The 18,468-nt window shown below is 63.9% G+C and overlaps 1 protein-coding gene across 6 annotated transcripts in view; it reads right to left on the bottom strand.

Moving 5' to 3' along the window:
• Positions 1–18,468, bottom strand: part of AGAP2 (ArfGAP with GTPase domain, ankyrin repeat and PH domain 2) — a 56,474-nt gene that overhangs the window by 8,476 nt on the left and 29,530 nt on the right. For 4 of the 6 annotated variants that reach the window (XM_043506585.1, XM_043506584.1, XM_038379292.2 and 1 more), the window contains exons 2-8: positions 7,619–7,677; positions 5,936–6,023; positions 4,028–4,113; positions 3,649–3,790; positions 1,827–1,961; positions 806–927; positions 84–236 (exon numbers count right to left, since the gene is read on the bottom strand). In XM_043506585.1, coding sequence (XP_043362520.1) covers positions 84–236; positions 806–927; positions 1,827–1,961; positions 3,649–3,790; positions 4,028–4,113; positions 5,936–6,023; positions 7,619–7,677 — 785 coding nt within the window. Of the gene's footprint in view, positions 1–83; positions 237–805; positions 928–1,826; positions 1,962–3,648; positions 3,791–4,027; positions 4,114–5,935; positions 6,024–7,618; positions 7,678–7,801; positions 7,884–18,468 lie in introns of those variants that run through there. The other 2 variants (XM_043506588.1, XM_043506586.1) reach the window with 2 other exon arrangements.

The following is an 18,468-nucleotide window of genomic DNA, read 5'->3' on the forward strand; positions in this document are numbered from 1 at the left end:
TGGCCGGGAGCGGCACGGGGCTCAGGGGAACGGCACCGTCAGACATGCCCAGGCGGGAGCTCCGGAGATGGGGGGGGGCTCACCGTGAAGAGGCTGGTGCGGCGCTTGGCCCCGCGGTGCAGGGAGCTGGGGGTGCCGATCCCGACCGAGCCTTCGCTCCGCAGCTCGCGGTGGCTGATGTTGGGCGTAGACGGCAAGGAGGAGGAGTAATCGCTCGTGTGGCCTCCATTACTGGCCTGGAAAAGAGCCCCGGGCACCTGGCATCAGCGTCCCCCGGCCCGGAGCCACCCGCTGCCCATGGGCCCCTTCCCCGAGCCACGGAAATGCTCCCCTCTGACGGCTCCTTCTCCCCGACGGGCTGGGGGCCAGGGAGCGCAGTGAGCATGTGGGGGTTTAGGTGGGCAGGGGGCAGAAGCAGGACTCCTGGGTTCTGTCCCCAGCTCTGGGAGGGGAGTAGGGCCTAGTGGTTAAAGCAGTAGGGCCTGGGAGTTAGGACTCCTGGGTTTTATTCTCTGCCTATAACCCCCACACACACACATACATACTCCCCCAGGGCCAGGGCAGTGATAGCTCTTCCTATGCCCCCCCCGCCCGGCATGCTTGTCCCAGTTGCCCCGGTTCAGCGGGGAGATGGGGCCGAGCTGGGCATTGTGGTGCCGTTGGGGCTGGAAATGGCCCAGCTGCCGGCTCCGTGAAAGGGGGGGGGGCGGCTCCGTGAAAGGGGCTGCAGGCCTGGAGGCGGCTGAGGCTGGGGAGGGGGCACCCCTGGTGCTGTGGTGCCCCCTGCTGGCTAAGGGAGGCGTACCTGCCCAGGGTGGATCCCGCCCACGGGGGTGGAGGCAGCTGAGTGGCTGGGGGTGCTGGGCAGGGACTTGCAGGAGGCCAGGAGCTGCTGCTGCTTCTTCAGACTGACGACCTTCTGGGCCACTGGGAGGGGAAGGAAAGTCCCGTGAGAGACAGGGAGCCACGCGGACCCCCCCCCGAGGGAGAGCCCCCCCAGCCACGGTTAGAGGACCCCCCAGGGGACACACTGCCCCAGCCATGGCCATGGGGACCCCCAGGCAGATAGACCGTCCCAGCCACAGCCACAGGGACCCCCCCCAAGGGAGAGCCCACCCCAGCCACGGTTAGAGGGACCCCCAGGGGACACACTGCCCCAGCCATGGCCAGGGGGACCCCCAGAGAGACAGACCATCCCAGACATGGCCACAGAGACCCCCCCGAGGGAGAGGCCGCCCCAGCCATGGTTAGAGGGGCCCCCAGGGGACACTGCCCCAGCCATGGCCATGGGGACCCCCAGGCAGACAGACCGTCCCAGCCACGGCCACAGGGACCCCCCCAAGGGAGAGCCCACCCCAGCCACGGTTAGAGGGACCCCCCAGGGGACACACTGCCCCAGCCACGGCCAGGGGGACCCCCAGGGAGACAGACCATCCCAGCCACGGCCACAGGGACCCCCCCAAGGGAGAGCCCGCTCCAGCCATGGTTAGAGGGACCCCCAGGGGACCCACTGCCCCAGCCACAGCCAGGGGGACCCCCGAGGAGACAGACCGTCCCAGCCACGGCCACAGGGACCCCCGCCCCCCCCGAGGGAGAACCCATCCCAGCTAAAGCCAGGGGGACTCACCAGGGGGAGAGCCCACCCAAGCCACGGCCACAGGGATCCATGGGGGAACAAACCACCCCAGCCCTGGCCACGTAGACCCCGCCTCGGGTCCTGGCCCAGCCCCACGGGGGGCCAGGCCCAGCCCTTGGCTGAAAGGGAAGGAGCAGCTGGGACGCCTCCCCGGGGCTCCACGGCGTGAACCCCCCTGGCTGGCGGTTACCTTCACTGAAGACCCGGTCGACGTTGAGGCCGTAGGTGGCACAGGTCTCATAGTAGAGGCAGCGTCTCATGTCGCTGCACAGCGCCCGGGCCTGCGGGTCCTCGACCACCCGGGGGTTGGTGGAGCTGATCTTGTCTGGGGGGCGGGAGAAAGAACGGCCCCTTCTCACCCGGACGGACAGATGGACCGAGGGACGCCGGGGAGGACAGGCACCACCCAGCTCCACACCGCCGCCCCCCCACGGCGGCCGGGCGGCGCCTTCCCTCCCCCCCCCGAGGGTCCTTGGGGCTGGGATCAAGTCCCGAGCCGGGCGCCCGGCCAGGGAGGGGGAAAGACGCTCTGCACCGATGGCGCGCGAAGGGTTAACGCCCCCCATGCACCAGACACAGCTCTCGGCTCTGGATCCTGGGGGTCTCCGGGGCCAGTGCTGACTGCGAGGAGAGAGCACCCCCTAGTGGCCCCTCGCCCCACTCCCCGCGTACAGAGCCCCCTAGTGACCCCCCGCCCCGCTCCCCGCATAGAGAGCCACCTAGTGACCCCCTGCCCCGCTCCCTGTGTACAGAGCCCCCTAGTGAACCCTGCCCCGCTCCCCGCAGTGCAGCACCCCCAGGACCCCTTCCCCGCTCCCTGTGTACAAAGCCCCCTAGTGACCCCCCACCCGCTCCCTGCGTACAGAGCCCTCTAGTGGCCCCCCGCCCCGCTCCCAGCGTGCAGAGCCCCCTAGTGAACCCTGCCCCGCTCCCCGCAGTGCAGCGCCCCCAGGACCCCTTCCCCGCTCCCTGTGTACAGAGCCCCCTAGTGACCCCCCGCCCCGCTCCCTGCGTACAGAGCCCTCTAGTGACCCCCTGCCCCGCTCCCTGTGTACAGAGCCCCCTAGTGACCCCCCACCCGCTCCCTGCGTACAGAGCCCTCTAGTGGTCCCCGCCCCACTCCCCACAGTGCAGCGCCCCCTAGTGGCCCCCGCCCCGCTCCCTGCGTACAGAGCCCCCTAGTGACCCCCCGCCCCGCTCCCTGCGTACAGAGCCCTCTAGTGACCCCCTGCCCCGCTCCCTGTGTACAGAGCCCCCTAGTGACCCCCCACCCGCTCCCTGCGTACAGAGCCCCCTAGTGACCCCCTGCCCCGCTCCCTGCAGTGCAGCGCCCCCAGGACCTCTTCCCCGCTCCCTGTGTACAGAGCCCCCTAGTGACCCCTCACCCGCTCCCAGCGTACAGAGCCCTCTAGTGGCCCCCCGCCCCGCTCCCCACAGTGCAGCACCCCCTAGTGGCCCCCGCCCCGCTCCTGTGTACAGAGCCCCCTCGTGGCCCCTTGCCCCACTCCCTGTGTACAGAGCCCCCTAGTGAACCCTGCCCCGCTCCCCGCAGTGCAGCGCCCCCAAGTGGCCCCCGCTCCCTGTGTACAGAGCCCCCTAGTGACCCCCCACCCCGCTCCCCGCAGCGCAGCGCCCCCAGGACCACTGCCCCGCTCCCTGTGTACAGAGCCCCCTAGTGACCCCCCGCCCCGCTCCCCGCAGCGCAGCGCCCCCAGGACCACTGCCCCGCTCCCTGTGTACAGAGCCCCCTAGTGACCCCCCACCCGCTCCCCAAGTACAGAGCCCCCTAGTGGCCCCCGCCCCGCTCCCTGTGTACAGAGCCCCCTAGTGACTCCTGCCACGCTCCCTGAAGTACAGCGCCCCCTGCTGAGCCCCCCGCCCTATTGCAGCCCCTGGGATTGGCTCAGATATCCACCACCTACCTCGTGACGGCCTGCAGCGAGCGCCCACTCTGGGCATGTCCTCTTCCCTGCCCCTCCCCGGGGCCCCAGCCTTGCCCACATCTCACTCACCCTGCGTGCCCACCAGGGCCACGGCCACCTCCAAGGGGCTGCGGTAGCCGGTCAGGAGGCTGTAGTACTGCGAGACCTCCTGGAAGCTGGCTTCATTCTCCAGGCTGAACACAAAGACCACGGCATCCACCCAGCTGGCAAACTGTGTGTGTGGGGGGGAGAGAGAGCGAGAAGGGGGGTTTGCTCTCTGTGCTGGGGGGAGGGGTCCCCAACACAGAACCAGGGAACCTGCCCCCCCACCTTGATGCCAGACCTGCGGGGATGTCTCAGCAGTGGAGACACCAGGAGCCAGGGATCAGCTGCGGGAGCATCCAGTGCCTTGCATTACCCCACCCCCCGGCTGTGGCTGCTCCCCCCCGGGTCCTTCCCCAGTGGTTACCTTGGCGTCCGGGGCACCCCCTTCCTCTCGGATCAGTAACAGGTGACTCTGCCCGTCCACCACCACTTCCTTCTTGAACTGTCCGCCTGGATCCAGAGAGGGGGGAGAGAGCAGGCGCTGAGCACGGCCCCTGTGCCCGATGGCCCCTGTGCCCGACGGCCCCTGCCTGCCCGCGCCAGGCTTAGCTCCCTCCCAAGCACGGGCAGCCTCGTCCCAGCACTCGGGGGAGGTGTTTGTTTGGGTCACAAAATCAGCCCCCGAGGTGACGCAAAGCTCAAGTTACTGGCCTCTGCTCAGAAGTCCTAGCAGGGAGCTGCGGGTCGGGAGTGAGGGGCACCTGCAGAGCTGGGGGGGAGGGGGAGCCTAGAGCTGGGCTAGCAGGGGCTGCGGGTCGGGAGTGAGGGGCACCTGCAGAGCTGGGGGGGAGGGGGAGCCTAGAGCTGGGCTAGCAGGGGCTGCGGGTCGGGAGTGAGGGGCACCTGCAGAGCTGGGGGGGAGGGGGAGCCCAGAGCTGGGCTAGCAGGGGCTGCGGGTCGGGAGTGAGGGGTGCCGGCAGAGCTGCCAATGCCATGCACCCCCCAGCAGGGTCGGGCCTGTGGACTACAGAAGCAAAGAGGACATTGGAGGCTGAAGCCTCCTGGACCCAGGGCCCGTGTGTGGATGGGCCGGGGGCTCACGGCTGCAACTGGCCAGTTGCTGGCCCTGGTGACTTAGCCCCTGTGTCTAATCTGGGCCCATTTGGACTCTGGACAATGACTGGGGGGAAGCTGCCACCAGCTCTTTGTGCCCAGCCTGTCAGCTGCGCGGGATTCAATCAGGGCCATTGTTTGCAGCTCCCTTGGAGCCAGCAGCTGGCCCAGTGCCCTGCCCTCACCCCAGCCACGGGCCTGGGGGGCTGGCAGCAGCTTCCCATTGGGAGAACAGAGGGGTGGGAGATGGGGATCCATCAAGCCAGCCAGGGGGGCCCAGCTGGGACAGAGCCAAGGCTGGGTGCTTCCCACAATGTACCTGATGGGGCCGTCTCACCAGGGGCTAGCGGGGGCAGGGGAGGAGGGGAGAGGTCAGGGTGCCCTGCTGGGAAATGCCCAGTTAGGAGAAAATCCAGGTATGGCAAAAATTAGGCTGACGGGCACATTCAGGCCCCAGAATGGGCATGGTCTGGTCACAGAACCGGCAGGATCTGGCCACGGAATCGGCACAGTTTGGCCACGGAACTGGCGCAGTTTGGCCACGGAAGTGGCAGGAACTGGCCACAGAACCGGCACAATCTGGCCATGGAACTGGCAGGATCTGGCTGCGGAACCACCAGGACCTGGCCACGGAACTGGTGTAGTTTGGCCACGGAACTGCCAGGACCAGGCCACGGAACCGGCACAGTTTCGCCATTGAACGACCAAGATCTGGCCACGGAACTGGCACAGTTTGGCCACGGAACCAGCATAGTTTGGCCATGGAAGCACCAAGATCTGGCCATGGACCCAGCAGGATCTGGCTATGGAACCAGCACAGTTTAGCCATGGAACTGGCCTGACCTGGCTGCGGAACCGGCAGGACCTGGCCACAGAACCAGCACGGTTTAGCCTTGGAACTGGCTGGACCTGGCTGCGGAACTGGCAGGATCTGGCCATGGAGCCAGCACAGTTTGGCCATGGAAGCACCAAGATCTGGCCACCGAACCGGCAGGATCTGGCCATGGAACTAGCGCGGTTTAGCCACAGAACCGCCAGGACCTGGCCACGGAACCGGCACATTCTCCGCTCTGCTGGCTGGATGCCCATGCCCGAGGGAAGAGTTGGATTTACCGCCCCCGACACGCCCCTGCTGGTCTCTGCAGGGCCCTAAAGGAGCGGAGCAGCCCAAGGCAGGGCCAGGCCAGGGTGGGCCCCCCCCCGCCCCCCCGGCACTCACTCTCGGCTGGCTCCAGGCCCAGGTAGGAGCCAGTGAGGAAGCGATGGACGAGGGCCGACTTCCCGCTCTTCATGCTGCCCAGGACGCCCTGGGAGGCCAAAGGGCAGAGGTCATGGCAGGCCATGCTCAGTCGTGTGCTAGACCGCCCCCCCTGCCCCCCCACTCCAGTCACACCCATGCGCCCCCCCAGCACAGGCCTCCAGGGGTCATTGGCCAAGGTGTTGAGCCAGTGCCCAGCCCGCCCCCCTAGGGGGAAGGAGCTCCCCTGTGTCCGGGGGCCCCATGCACCCCCAATCCCTCCACCAGTCCCCATTGGGGGGGCCCTCCGGAGCTCTCTGCTGCCCCCTGTGGCTGGGCTGGGAGCGCCATGTGTCCTGGAGCAGGCCTGGGGCGGCATCCGACTACACAGCCCCCCCCAGGCACAACCACGGCACAAGTCATGGGGCCTCTGAGCTCGGGCATCTGAACCAAGGCCAAGTGTGAGCTGCCAGGCTCGGTGCCATGAGGCATTAACAGTGAAATGGGCTAGCAGGGGGCCGTGGGTCGGGACTGAGAGACACCAGCAGAGCTCGGGGGGGGGGATCCCAAGACTGGGGGCTATGGGTCAGGATTGAGGGGCACCGGCAGAGCTGAGGGGGGGGAGCCCAGGACTGGGGGCTGTGGATCAGGATCGAGGGACACCACAGAGCTGGGAGGGGGAGCAAAGGGCTGGGCTAGCAGGGGGCTGCAGGTTGTGATTGAGGGGCACCAGCAGAGCTGTGGGGGGGACCCCAGGGCTGCTGGTCAGGATTGAAGGAAACCTGGTGGGCGGGGGCAGAGAGGGAGCCAGGGCTGGGGGTCGGGATTGAGGGGCACTGGCAGAACGGTGCAGAGGGGGGGAAGGAGCCAGGGCTGGGGGTCGGGATTGAGGGGCACTGGCAGAATGGTGCGGGGGAGGAGGGAGCCAGGGCTGGGGGTCGCGATTGAGGGGCACTGGCAGAATGGTGGGCGGGGGGGGAAGGAGCCAGGGTTGGGGGTTGGGATTGAGGGGCACTGGCAGAATGGGGGGGGGAAGGAGCCAGGGCTGGGGGTCGGGATTGAGGGGCACTGGCAGAACAGTGCGGGGGGGAGAGGGAGCCAGGGCTGGGGATCGGGATTGAGGGGCACTGGCAGAATGGTGGGCGGGGGAGCAAGGAGCCAGGGCTGGGGGTCGGGATTGAGGGGCACTGGCAGAACGGTGCGGGGGGGAGAGGGAGCCAGGGCTGGGGATCGGGATTGAGGGGCACTGGCACAATGGTGGGCGGGGGAGCAAGGAGCCAGGGCTGGGGGTCGGGATTGAGGGGCACTGGCAGAACGGTGCGGGGGGGAGAGGGAGCCAGGGCTGGGGATCGGGATTGAGGGGCACTGGCACAATGGTGGGCGGGGGAGCAAGGAGCCAGGGCTGGGGGTCGGGATTGAGGGGCACTGGCAGAACGGTGCGGGGGGGGGAGGAGCCAGGACTGGGGGTCGGGATTGAGGGGCACTGGCAGAACGGTGGGTGGAGGTGGGGGGGAGGGAGCCAGGGCTGGGGGTCGGGATTGAGGGGCACCGGCAGAACGATTGTGGGGGGGGGACCCAGGCCTAGGGGTCGGGTCTCACTGCCATAAATCCCATGTTTCCGTATGTCCCACCGCTCGGTGGCTGAGGGGGCGACGAGACACCTACCAGTCTGAGCTCCGGGATGGAGCGGCTGAGGGTCCATTCCTGGCTGTTAGCTATGGCCTCTGAGGAGAGAAAGAAAGGGGGCATGAGGCCCACGGAGATGCCCCTGGTGGGCCAGGCAGCTCAGTGCCGGCTCCTACTCCCCCCGGCTACAGAGCCCCAGCCTGCTGTGATGAAGGGACGGACCCGGCTCTGAACCACCAGGGAGTTTGGGGCAGAGGGCTCGGATCCCGCCATGGCACCGAGTCCCCGGGCAGAGATGCGATGGTCATCAGGGCCAGTCTCCCAGCCACGCGCACCAGAACAACAGGCAGCTCTGTGCGCCCTTGCGGTAGGGCGGGCAGCTGCCAACTGGCCCTGGCAGGAGCCGCGCGGGTGCAATGCCACCCCGGAGGAGAAGGACGGGGCCTGAGGGAGTGAGTGTTGCAAGGGAATGGAAGAGGAAGTGACGGTGGGAGCACAAAGGGCTGACATGAGCCAACTGCAGGCCTGGGCAAGTGCTTGGGTCCCAGCCAGGTGCCAGCTCCTCCGCAGAGCCAGGCGGGCATTGTGCATTCCTAGTGCAAACACCTTGATCCTGGAGTGATGGGCACTTCTAAGAGATAGATAGATAGATGGGGTGTACGGGGATAGATAGATGGAGCAGTGGACAAATATATGTGTGTGTGTGTGTGTGTGTGTGTTTAACCCTTTCCATGATGTGCTGCCATCGATGCGTCTCCCTAATGTCCTTGCTCTGACGGGCTGATCGGTCCATTAACTCTTATGACTGTGGCCTGAGCCCCATTTCCCGCAGAGCTGCCCCGAGATGGAACCGCTGGGTCCTTCCCGCCCAGTCCCGCTCCCCGGCTGGCTGGGCCATGGACGCAGGCCGTGACTCGCAGTTGGCTCTGTGCTGCTGACAGACCGATGGGCCCCACTCTTCCTGCTGGCTGATGCATTGCGCTGCGCCGGGGGGAGGCGGGCGCCGCTTGATTTTTCACGGTGCCTTGGGCAGATGGTGGGTGCCAGGTCTGGGGGGCAGGGGGCAGGGCGGGCCAGGGACGGATGCATGAGCAGCCACTTAAGACCACCCTGCCAACCTGAACAGCCGCGCCTCCCCGAGCAGGCCAGGACAGGGCTTCGGGTTCACTCGGGGCTGGAGTGACACGGAGAGAGACAGGGACGGGAGCAGGGGTGTTTACACCGAGGATCTGAGCGCTGCTGGCACCTGGGACCAAGAGCAGGCCTGGGGGGTGTTTACATTGAGGATCTGAGCGCTGTTGGCATTCGGGACCCAGAGCAGGCCTGGGGGATGTTTACATCAAGGATCTGAGCACTGCTGGCACTCGGGGCCCGATCCTCCCCTGCCTCTAACCTCGGGCCCAACGCTGCACTCTGGCCTCTTTACACCAGCCAGACTGGTGCAAAGGAGCCTTAAGGCAGACGCCGGGGGTCCGGATCAGGCCCCCTTGTTGCATACCCAGCTGCCATCATCCAGTACTGCCCTGGCCAACGGGGCACGCCGCTCTGCTTAGGGAGCAGTTCCCCTGTGCTGCAGTCGGTATTACCCCCCACTGCTGGGGAGGGGGTAACGGAGGCAGGAGAGTGGGCTGTGCCAGCCTGGAGATGGCAGGGCCTGGAACCTGGGTCTTTACATTGGAAGCTGAATGGAGCCACGGGGTGCCCGGACGCGGAGCCGTGGCACAGAGAGGCTATTTACACGCAGGCCTGGCCGCTCGGGGAGACACTGGGTTATTGAGCCCTGGATGACAGAAGCACCAATCAGCGGCTGGAGAGCGGCGCGGGAAAGTGACCAGAGCAAAACTCCATCACGGCATTTACATGGGGGGGCCCCACGGCCCTGGGATCTGCCACCCCACAGACCCCCTGGCTCCGGATGCAACAGCGTGGATACTGTACATAGTGCCCCATATACACTCTGCTGTGCACCACAAACACTATAGATACCAGCCCCATATATACGCCACTGCCCTGTATAACCCAGCATGGATTCAGGACCCAGTTTCACTATATATACTAGCCCCATATATACGGCACCCCTCCCCATATAGACCAGCATGGATGCCGCCCCTGTGGAAAGTGAGGGCAGCATCCACCCGGTGCTGTGTCTGGCTGGATTTAACTCCCAGTGATGGGGTCTTCCCTGCGAAGCAGAGAGCCGGGGGGCAGGGGGGGGTGTTAATGTCCTTTCTCTGCCGGTTTGCCCTGGCCCAGGATCTGGGCTCCAGGGCAGGTGACCCTGGGGCGACTCTGGGCCCAGGCGGCCGCTGGCGGGACAGGCCCTGCCACGGGCTGCGCCCAGCCGGGCTCCACGGCACTGCACGGCCGAACTCATTCCGTCTCTCTGTTACCATGGAACAAGTTGCTAAGCAACAGTGCCCAGCACGTTGCCGAGCAACCCAGCGAGACAAGGGCCAAGGCTACAGGCTCTGATTCCTGGAGCTGAGGGTGTTTCCTGACAGCCAGATACCCACGGGTGCCACCTCCCATGCAGCCACGCTGGTCGCTGGTCCCACGTTGGACGGCTTCCGGCTGGTGCCACCCCACTCCAACCAGCTGAGAGCCCCGCCACCCCCACCTAGGGGTGTCTCTCACTCATGCCCTGGCCCCTAATGGAGGATGCTACCCGACCATCCTAACCTCCTGGTCAGGCACGTCCGTGGCTATCTTGTTGGGTTCCCATATGGTTTCCAGCACCACCTTATCTGAACACCTCATGCTCTTCAAACCCTCCGTCCTGTCCCGTCCCATCCCCTGTGAGGTATGGGGAGTGTTATCCCTGTTTTTAAGATGGGGAAACTGAGGCACAGAGTAGCTAAGTGACTTGTCCGAGGTGGTAGAGCAAAGGGCATCAAATCCGGCTCTCCGAAGCTCCCTCACCACTGGGCCGGCCCTCTTCTCCAGGAAGGACTTTTTCAAAGACACTCAGGGGGAAGAGCAGCCCAAGCCCCAGTGAAAACCAGTCATGTGCCTAACTCCCTTAAGAACCTCTGACTATCCCAGTGCTGCAGGTACACAGGGAGAGATGGGGAGGGCGGGCAGGAGACCAGTAAACTGCCCCCCATCCATCAGTATCAGGGAGACACCAGAAAGCAGGGGCAAATGTCTGGGTTAGCCGAAGAATCCAGCGAGGCTGTCTCTGCCATCCGCCCTCCTCTCCCCCCGCGGCTGCCTTGACTCAGTGATTGCCTGGTGCCATGAGTCACAGCGACAGGCTTGGCTCTCTCTGCCCGGGACTGGTGCTGTCATCTCGGGTTGTTATGTAAGTTCAGCTCTAACAGTCACCAAAGGATGTCGCTTGCCATGGCCCCCCGGCCTCACTGATCACAGGACTCTAGCCCAAAACTGAGGAGCGGACACGACCAGTGTGGGCCTCCTTGGACGCCCCACGCTGGCAAGGATGCAAAATCTGGATCGCTCGTGGCCTGCCCCGAAGTTGGGAAGCTACTGGGGTTCAGAGCAGCTGTGGGGAACCCCTGGGCTCTGAGCATTCAGGAGCCCCTAGCCCCGAACGAGGCAGATGCCCCGTCCTCTCGGTTACAGGCTGGATGGGGAGCCTGGATCCCGGGAAGCGGCCAAGCCAATCCACAAAGAAATCGTGCTCTTGGGTAGCTCCTGAGGCCCCCCACTCAGACCCACGCTGCTCCCTACGGGCACGTGGCGCCGGCTCTGCACCAGCGGCCGTGGCAGCCCCGGAGAGGGCCGGGCTAAACACCCTGTCGCCACGCGTGACAGGTTCCACGAAACCCTGCCCCCTTGCCCAGGCCTCATGGGAGACGCTGCCCCCTGCTGGGGACACAGTCACATGCGAGGGATTGCGGCCTGCGATAAGGTCCGGGCCAGGGCAGTGGCAGGGACCGCCTGCGGCGGGAGCAGGGCACTCGGGACTGAGTCTCAGACGCTGCCCCCCAGCCGTGCCCAGATGGCAAACACAACGCCAAGCTTGCAGGTGTGGGGGGGAGCTGGAGGGGGGGCAGGCAGCCCCCCTCCCCCCCCTCCCCGGCACACGGCCCTCGGACAGCATCAAGCGGGCTGGGAGAAGCCACAGTCTGGCACCTGCAGGCAGCCACTGGATCAGTCGCGCTTGGCTGGGCGCCTGACAAGTGTCACCGAGCGTTCCCCTGACACAACCTGCCCCCCACCCTTAGTGTTAACGAAGGAGAATCCCAGCACCACTTACTGCAGGACCATGGGCAACAGCTCAGTGAAGGTCCTTCAAGGTTTCTGCCATGTAACTTTGCTGGGGGTCGGAGGAAACCAGTGCAGGGCAGGCTGCCCGGGATTGATCCCGGGGCTGTATGTCACTTTGGTTGGAGAGCTACAACCCCCCCTTCCTTTTGCACCACCTCAGCCACCGTTTGCTTGCTCCCTTGTCTCGACAGCCCCCCCCAGAGAGTAGCACCCAACATTTGCACTAGAGCACAGCTCCCCCTTTAGGCAGTTTGCTGGGCTCTTCTGATAATCCAGCAGTGGGGGGGTCACCCCGGGCTATTCAGGTGCCTCGAAAGGACCTAAGCTCTTTTGAAAGCCTGGCCCCAGATGAAGGGCTGGAGAACTACGTCACAGCCAGATGGGTCCCGCCAGCCCGGAGTTTCCATGATGCCCTTTGGCTCAGCAGCATGCCACCGCCTGGACCCGTTGCAGCCAGACTGGACCTTTGCCCGGGGCCTTGCACCCGGTCGGGAAAATCGCTGCCCTGCGGATTCGGTCTCCCTTTGCCCTGAAGGATGCTCGATCGGGGCCCTGCACTGGAAGCTGGCGTGCACGTACCAGGCTGGGCAGCGCGCGTGCAAAGTGCCTATGCAGCACTTCAAAGTCGTGCAAAGATGCCTGTGCACCTTTATCCACGACAGGGAGCAATGGGGCTGCTGTTCCTCCCCCCAACCCCGGCAGGCCTTTCATAAGCTATTGGTGCAACACTCAGCCACTGTACTGCTGGGCAAATCCTGCCTCGGCACCAGTAACAACCCTTCCTGGCTATGACATCACCCTTCCCCAACCTGATCGGTGCAGAACCGCTCAAGCAGCAAATCAGCTACCGCGACTGGGGCAAACTCAAAACGCCGCCGCGATTGGCCCGGCAGGTTCGGCATCTTGCTCCCAGCAGCCGCCAATATCTGCTGCACGGTGGGAAGAAAAGCCCAGCATGCACCTGGCCAGCGGGGCACTGCTGCACGTGGGGCAGGGGCTGGGATTCCTTCCTGACCCCGGGGCCGAGAGATCAGCGTAGGCCCTGGAACGTGAGAGCTGACTGCCCCAGCCCCGGCTGTCAGGGCTGCAAGACAAATCTGATTAGCAGGAAAGGAATTAGCCAGCTGGCTTTGAAAGCCCCCCGCCTCCAGGTCCTCATCACAGGGCAAGCTGGCCCTTTAAGGGGAGCAGGAATTTATCCCCCTTCCCAAGTGAGGGGAGGGGCTCAGGTCAGTCCCTTTAGGGCTAGAGAGCCTGCAGGGATCAGGCGACACCTGGCCCAGGTGTGGCTGAGCCCGCCTCCCCTTAAAGGGCCAGCTCACCCTATGACAGTCCTAAGGAGGGATTCAGAGCAGTGGTCACGGGCGGTCTGGAGCCAAGGCTATTTCACCACAGCGACGAGGCTGAGGGCAAAGCAGGGCTCTTGCTCTCGGGAGGATGCTAAAGCCTGAGATACGGCCATGGAATTTAGGCACCTAACTCCCATTGAAACCAATGGGAGTTAGGTGCTTACATACCATTGAGGATCTGGGCCTTCATCTCTATTGCTCTGGGATAGCCGGGAAAGAAGGCCGTCCTAGCCACTCGCAATCTACGTCCCTTGGGACGGAGGGCAGGGGCCTGGCACAAGGGCATGGAACCACCAGCCACGGGCAGGGCTGGGGAGACGCCGCCGTGGCTGGAGGATGATCCATGCCAATGGTACCAGCTTGGGCTCTCTCCTTCTGTCGGGCCTGCCGTCTCTTTGGGGAAGGAATCTTAGTGCACCCAGGGTAACGGCCCCAATCCCCGACTAGGGTCTCCTGGCACAACCACAGTACAGAGAGATAATGACTGTCGGCTGTGGTACAGTGCCCACCTCACAAAACCCATTGCCACGCTGGGCATAGGGCTTGTCGGTTGCTTCAGCAGGGGACACAGAGTGAGCTCCCCTCTGGAGCCCGGAGAGGGTTCCCCAGGGCTGAGGGATATCAGTGGTGGTGGTCTGGGTAACTTACACTGGCGCTGCCCAGGGCGTCCCATAGTGGAGGCTTGGGCCCAGATCCTAACAAGGTATTGAGGTGGCTAATGAGGATCTGGGCCTTGGCTCTCCAAGGTGGCCAGGCTGGCACTGAGTTGAGACCAGAAGGAACCCGTGTGGGCATCCAGGCTGACCTGCCAGAGGCTCTTCCCCTGGGATTCCTACGTTCAGCCCATATCTGGTGGGTGAGCTAGAACATGTTCCTACCGAGGCTGAGATTCTCCAAAAGCAGGTCGGGCACTCGCTGACACCCCTTGGCTCCAACACCCAGAGATTTCCAAAATCCCAGCCCTACCTTGCTCCTCTCAGAGCCCTTGTTCCAGCAGATGCATGGTGCTGAGGCGGGCGAAACAAGGGAATGAGCACCTGACAGCCCCAGACCTGTTGTGTGTCTCCCCCCTGTGCCCCCACGGGCAGGCAGCCAGCACCCCCTTACACCCCAAATGCTGGAGCAGAGCTCCCCTGCGCCGGGAGGAGGAGGGGTACCACCACGCGACGTGCATGAGGCTCTGTGGCTGATGGAAGCCGACAGCTCCCTCGGTGCCACGGTGCCCAGACAAAATACCTTTTAAATCCCGCTCCACAATCCCTTCCCCGCCGCGCGCTCTGTCTGTCTAGGCCTCCTGCCGGTCGCTTCTCCCAGGCTGCGGCGTTTGAAATGCCAGTCAGCGGAGATCAAAGGCAAGCCTGGCTGTTACAAAACCGGCGCGCCGCGGGGACGCTGCCCCTGATTAACACCCCCGCTGTGTGGAGGGGGAGCCCACGCAGGGCATCAAAGGGACCGGCGCGGGCATGCCTGGGCGTTCGTGTCTATACACTGGATCTGCCAGGCAGGGAGGGCCGGGTCCCTGTTGCCGCATGCTGTGTGCCCGCTGGGACATGGCACAAACTCCCTGGCTCCATGACAAGCGAGTGTCCCCCTCTGCCAGCAGGTAGGTTGTGCTGCAGGGAGCCTTCCGGAGACCAAGGCCTGGCACTGCTCTGCCCCCTTGTTCACCCAGCCGGGTCACCCACCTCATGCTTCTGTGCTTCCGGTTCCCTCTCGTTCCTCAGCCTCAGGAGCAGCCCCCCGGGGGCCGGGCGGGTGGCTACTGGTACGACCTGTCTGGGCTGGAGGGGGCACTGTACGTCTTATTAACCCGTCGCTGCAGGGAACCAAGGGGCAGTGAGGTCTAGTGGGTGGGGCTCTCCCCTGGGACTAAGAAGACTTGGGTTCTGTTCCCAGCCCTGCCACTGCCCTTGGACAAGTCACGACGCTGCTCTGTGCCTCAGTTTACCTGCCTGTACTATGGGGATAATGATATTTAGCTCTTTTGTAAAGTGAAAAAAAAAACCCGCCCTGTGTCTCAGTTTCCCCTCCCATTCTTAGCCATCTAAACCATGAGCTCTTGGAAGCATGGAATGTCTCTCAGTCTGTGTTTGTACAGCACCTAGCACAATGCTCCCCTCTCCCACTAGCTGTTACTGTAACACATCTAAATAACGCTAGAGGAGCACTTTCATGTTCAGGCGTTTTCACCTAAAAGCCCAACTGAGCTGCCCTGGACTTTTCCTGCATTTGCTTGTCATGGGAAGGGAGGGTGGACTTCTTTAGCCCTAAACAAGACCTTGGTTCCTTCCAGCCCAGGTGCTCCCTGTTTATCACCATGGTGCTGGGAGGTGCTTAGAAGCTGCCCTGAGGTGAGTCACCTTAGATCCAAAGCGAAACACAGGCCTCATTAAAGCCGACGGGTGGCCACGAGAAGGAGCAATTCCGGCCAAGGCAGTAGCCGCAGGGCAGGTCACAGCAGAGCCGTGGGGGCTGAGGGGTCTCCGTGGGGCAGGGAGGCAAAGGAAAGCAGGAGCAGGAGTCGTGAGCAAGTCGCAGAGAAACGGCGCTCCTTGGGCACAGGGCCTGCCGGAGGGCAGACCTGGGGATTTCTGAGCAAGGAAATGGCTTGCTGTGGTTTGTCCCGCTGCCTTCAGGGATAGGGGACTCTGTCCTGACTCGGAGCATCGGCCAGGCCCGTCAATCGTCTGCACCACTCAGGCTCAGGCCAAAGGGCTAACGCCGGTGGTCCCGCTTCACAGGTGAGCCCAATTGCCTCATCCCAGGTCTCACGAGGGTCAGAGCCCCCGACTCCCAGTCCACTGCTCTAGCCACTAGCCTGTACTGCCTCTACAGCCCCTTGCAGGCCGCCCCACGGAGGCTGCAGCAATGGAGAATGGACTGCGGAAAGCCGCCGACAATAACCCCCAAGGCCAGGAATTCAGGGACCGCGCCAGGGCTGATAGGAAGGTGTTTGTTGAACACCAAGAGTTCTCCGTGATTGCTAATGAGTTGCTCCGACCGCGGCTCAGGGACCAGCCTGCCTGCAGATGGGGCTGGAGAGGGAAGAGTCCCGTTAGCTCAGCCAGGCCGAGACTCGGCCCCACGCCTGAGCTGAGTTTGGAGGGTGCTCAGCTTGGCCCCCCCCACACCAGCTGGGGGTGTCGGAGCCACGCCAGGGATGAGAGGAGCCTTGGGTCACAGCAGAAACGAGGTGTCTTGGGTTTTTGGCAGCGAAACCTCACAACCTCCAACCGAACACAACAGCAAGTGGCTGGGTCCATTCCCGGCCCTGCCACGCCTCTGCTGGGTGACCTGGGGCAAGTCAGTTCTCTGTCTCAGTTTCCCCTCTCACGCCTTGTCTATTCAGACTGTGAGCCCTTCAGGGCTTGGACTGTCACGAGCGGGGCCCTGCTCTCGGGTGGGACCTTCGGGTGCTACCATACTACGCACTGTAAATGCGAGGCAGGGGTGCAGGGCGGAGCTGGACTCTGATCCCCAAGCCCAGAGAGATCAGCACTTGGGAGCCGCGCTGATTTCAGTGGGACAGCTTGTGGGCTAAAGCCCTGCTCCATAGGAGCAAATGGGGTAAAAGTCTGGCTCCCTGGCCCCCAATTTCTCAATGGGATGGGGGGGGGTGAGGTTTCACCATCCAGCGCAGGGGGATGGGGGGGTGTTTGTGAACTGGCTCCAGAAGCTGCCTGTCTCTGGGCGGAGAAAGGCGCTGCAGAGACACAAAGCCAGGTGACGATGGCTCATTTCAGAGATGAGAAATAATGATGGGCTTCCCAAGCTGAATCACCCGCCAGGCAGCTCATTAAGACGCCGGGATCTGCGAAGCAGCGAGACCACAAAAACGCTTGATTGCCGACTGAGGTTGGAGGCAGTTTCCCAGCATTGTCTCCCGGCCCCGGGCGTTAGTAACTCCTTTGAAAAGGAGACGCCCCGTAACCTGGTGCTTGGGCACCCGATAAACACCATGGAGAAAGGCACCTGGAAAAGCAACCTGGTCCAGTAAATACAGCACCGGGCAAGGACTCAGGACTTCTGGGTTCTGTAAGTTCCAGTTTGCCCTTCCTGGGTGACCTGGGGCAAGTCCTTTCCTGGCTCTGTGCCTCAGTTTCCCCTCCCGCCCTTCATCTATTTAGACTGTGAGCTCTGCAGGGGAGGGGCTGCCCCTCACCCTATGTCTGAGCAGCCCTGATCAATGGGGCCCTTAATCTTGGTTTTGGGCATCTAGGAGCTACCGTAATGCACCAGGTAGCTGCACAGTGAGCACAGAATCCAGGCGGTTCAGGGCCTCTGCAGAAAGGTCTCAGGAGAGGGAAGGCTGAGAGGAGGGCTGGCATAGGCAGGTGACATGCAAGCTTCCCACCCCCCGCTCTGCCAAGGGGCATCACTCCTGTTCTGCAGCCATGCCATGGCTCCCCACACCCCAGCTCTGCCGGTACCCCTCAATCCCAACCTCCAGCCCCTTGCTATCCCAGCCCTGGGCTGCCCACATATACACATCTTGGCTCATGAGCCTCTATTCTGACCCAGAGCCCCCTGCTTCCCCGCCCCATGCCTCAGTTTCCCCTCCCACACCTTGTCTATTCAGACCAGGCACTTTTTAGGGCTGGGACTGTCTCTCAGATCAGGGGGCATGTAGGTTATCTGAGCCCGCAGCAAGGCCCCAGCTCAGGGGGTGGGCGGGAATGACTGCGTCTGTACCCAAGGCTGGCATCGCTAATTACGGCTTCATTACCAGAATGACTGTGAACCTGGCCAAGGAAGCAATGCCCCTCCCCAAGGGGCACAAATCCACTCCCTCTCCCCAGCCCCCAAGTTTATCTGACGGGCTCCAGCATCAAGGTTCCCGTCACAGGGGGTCTCGGAGACCAGACTCTGCCAACTCAAGCCAAGCCTGGAGCCTGGACACCCCTCACAGGGGCTGAGCCAGATTCCTGGCTAGTGGTGAGATGGCGGGTGAGCAGCTGGCAAGGGTCCAAGCAGAATGGACCAGGGGGACCCCTGGCACAGGCCAAAGGAGATCGAAACTCCTGCCCTCCTTTTGTGGCCCCTCTGGGCCCTCGCCAGGCTGCAGATGAGCTGCAGTGCCCGCTCCTCTTCCTTGTCTGGCCTGCTTGCGCCACGCTTCCATGCTGCCCTTCACCGTGGCATCTGCCCATCCGCCCCGCCATTCCCAACACCTGGCTGGGTCTTTGGAGCACAAAGGAAAGCCATCATCCTCCAGCGAGGGGGAGTGAATGGCAGGGGCCCCCCCTCGTATCCTTGGGCCAGGCAGCGGGGGAGCGAGCGCTCCTTCCTCCAACAAAGGGGAGCCAGGGC

Source organism: Dermochelys coriacea, chromosome 20 (assembly GCF_009764565.3).
Source record: "Dermochelys coriacea isolate rDerCor1 chromosome 20, rDerCor1.pri.v4, whole genome shotgun sequence".
In the NCBI taxonomy this organism is placed as follows: Eukaryota; Metazoa; Chordata; order Testudines; family Dermochelyidae; genus Dermochelys; species Dermochelys coriacea.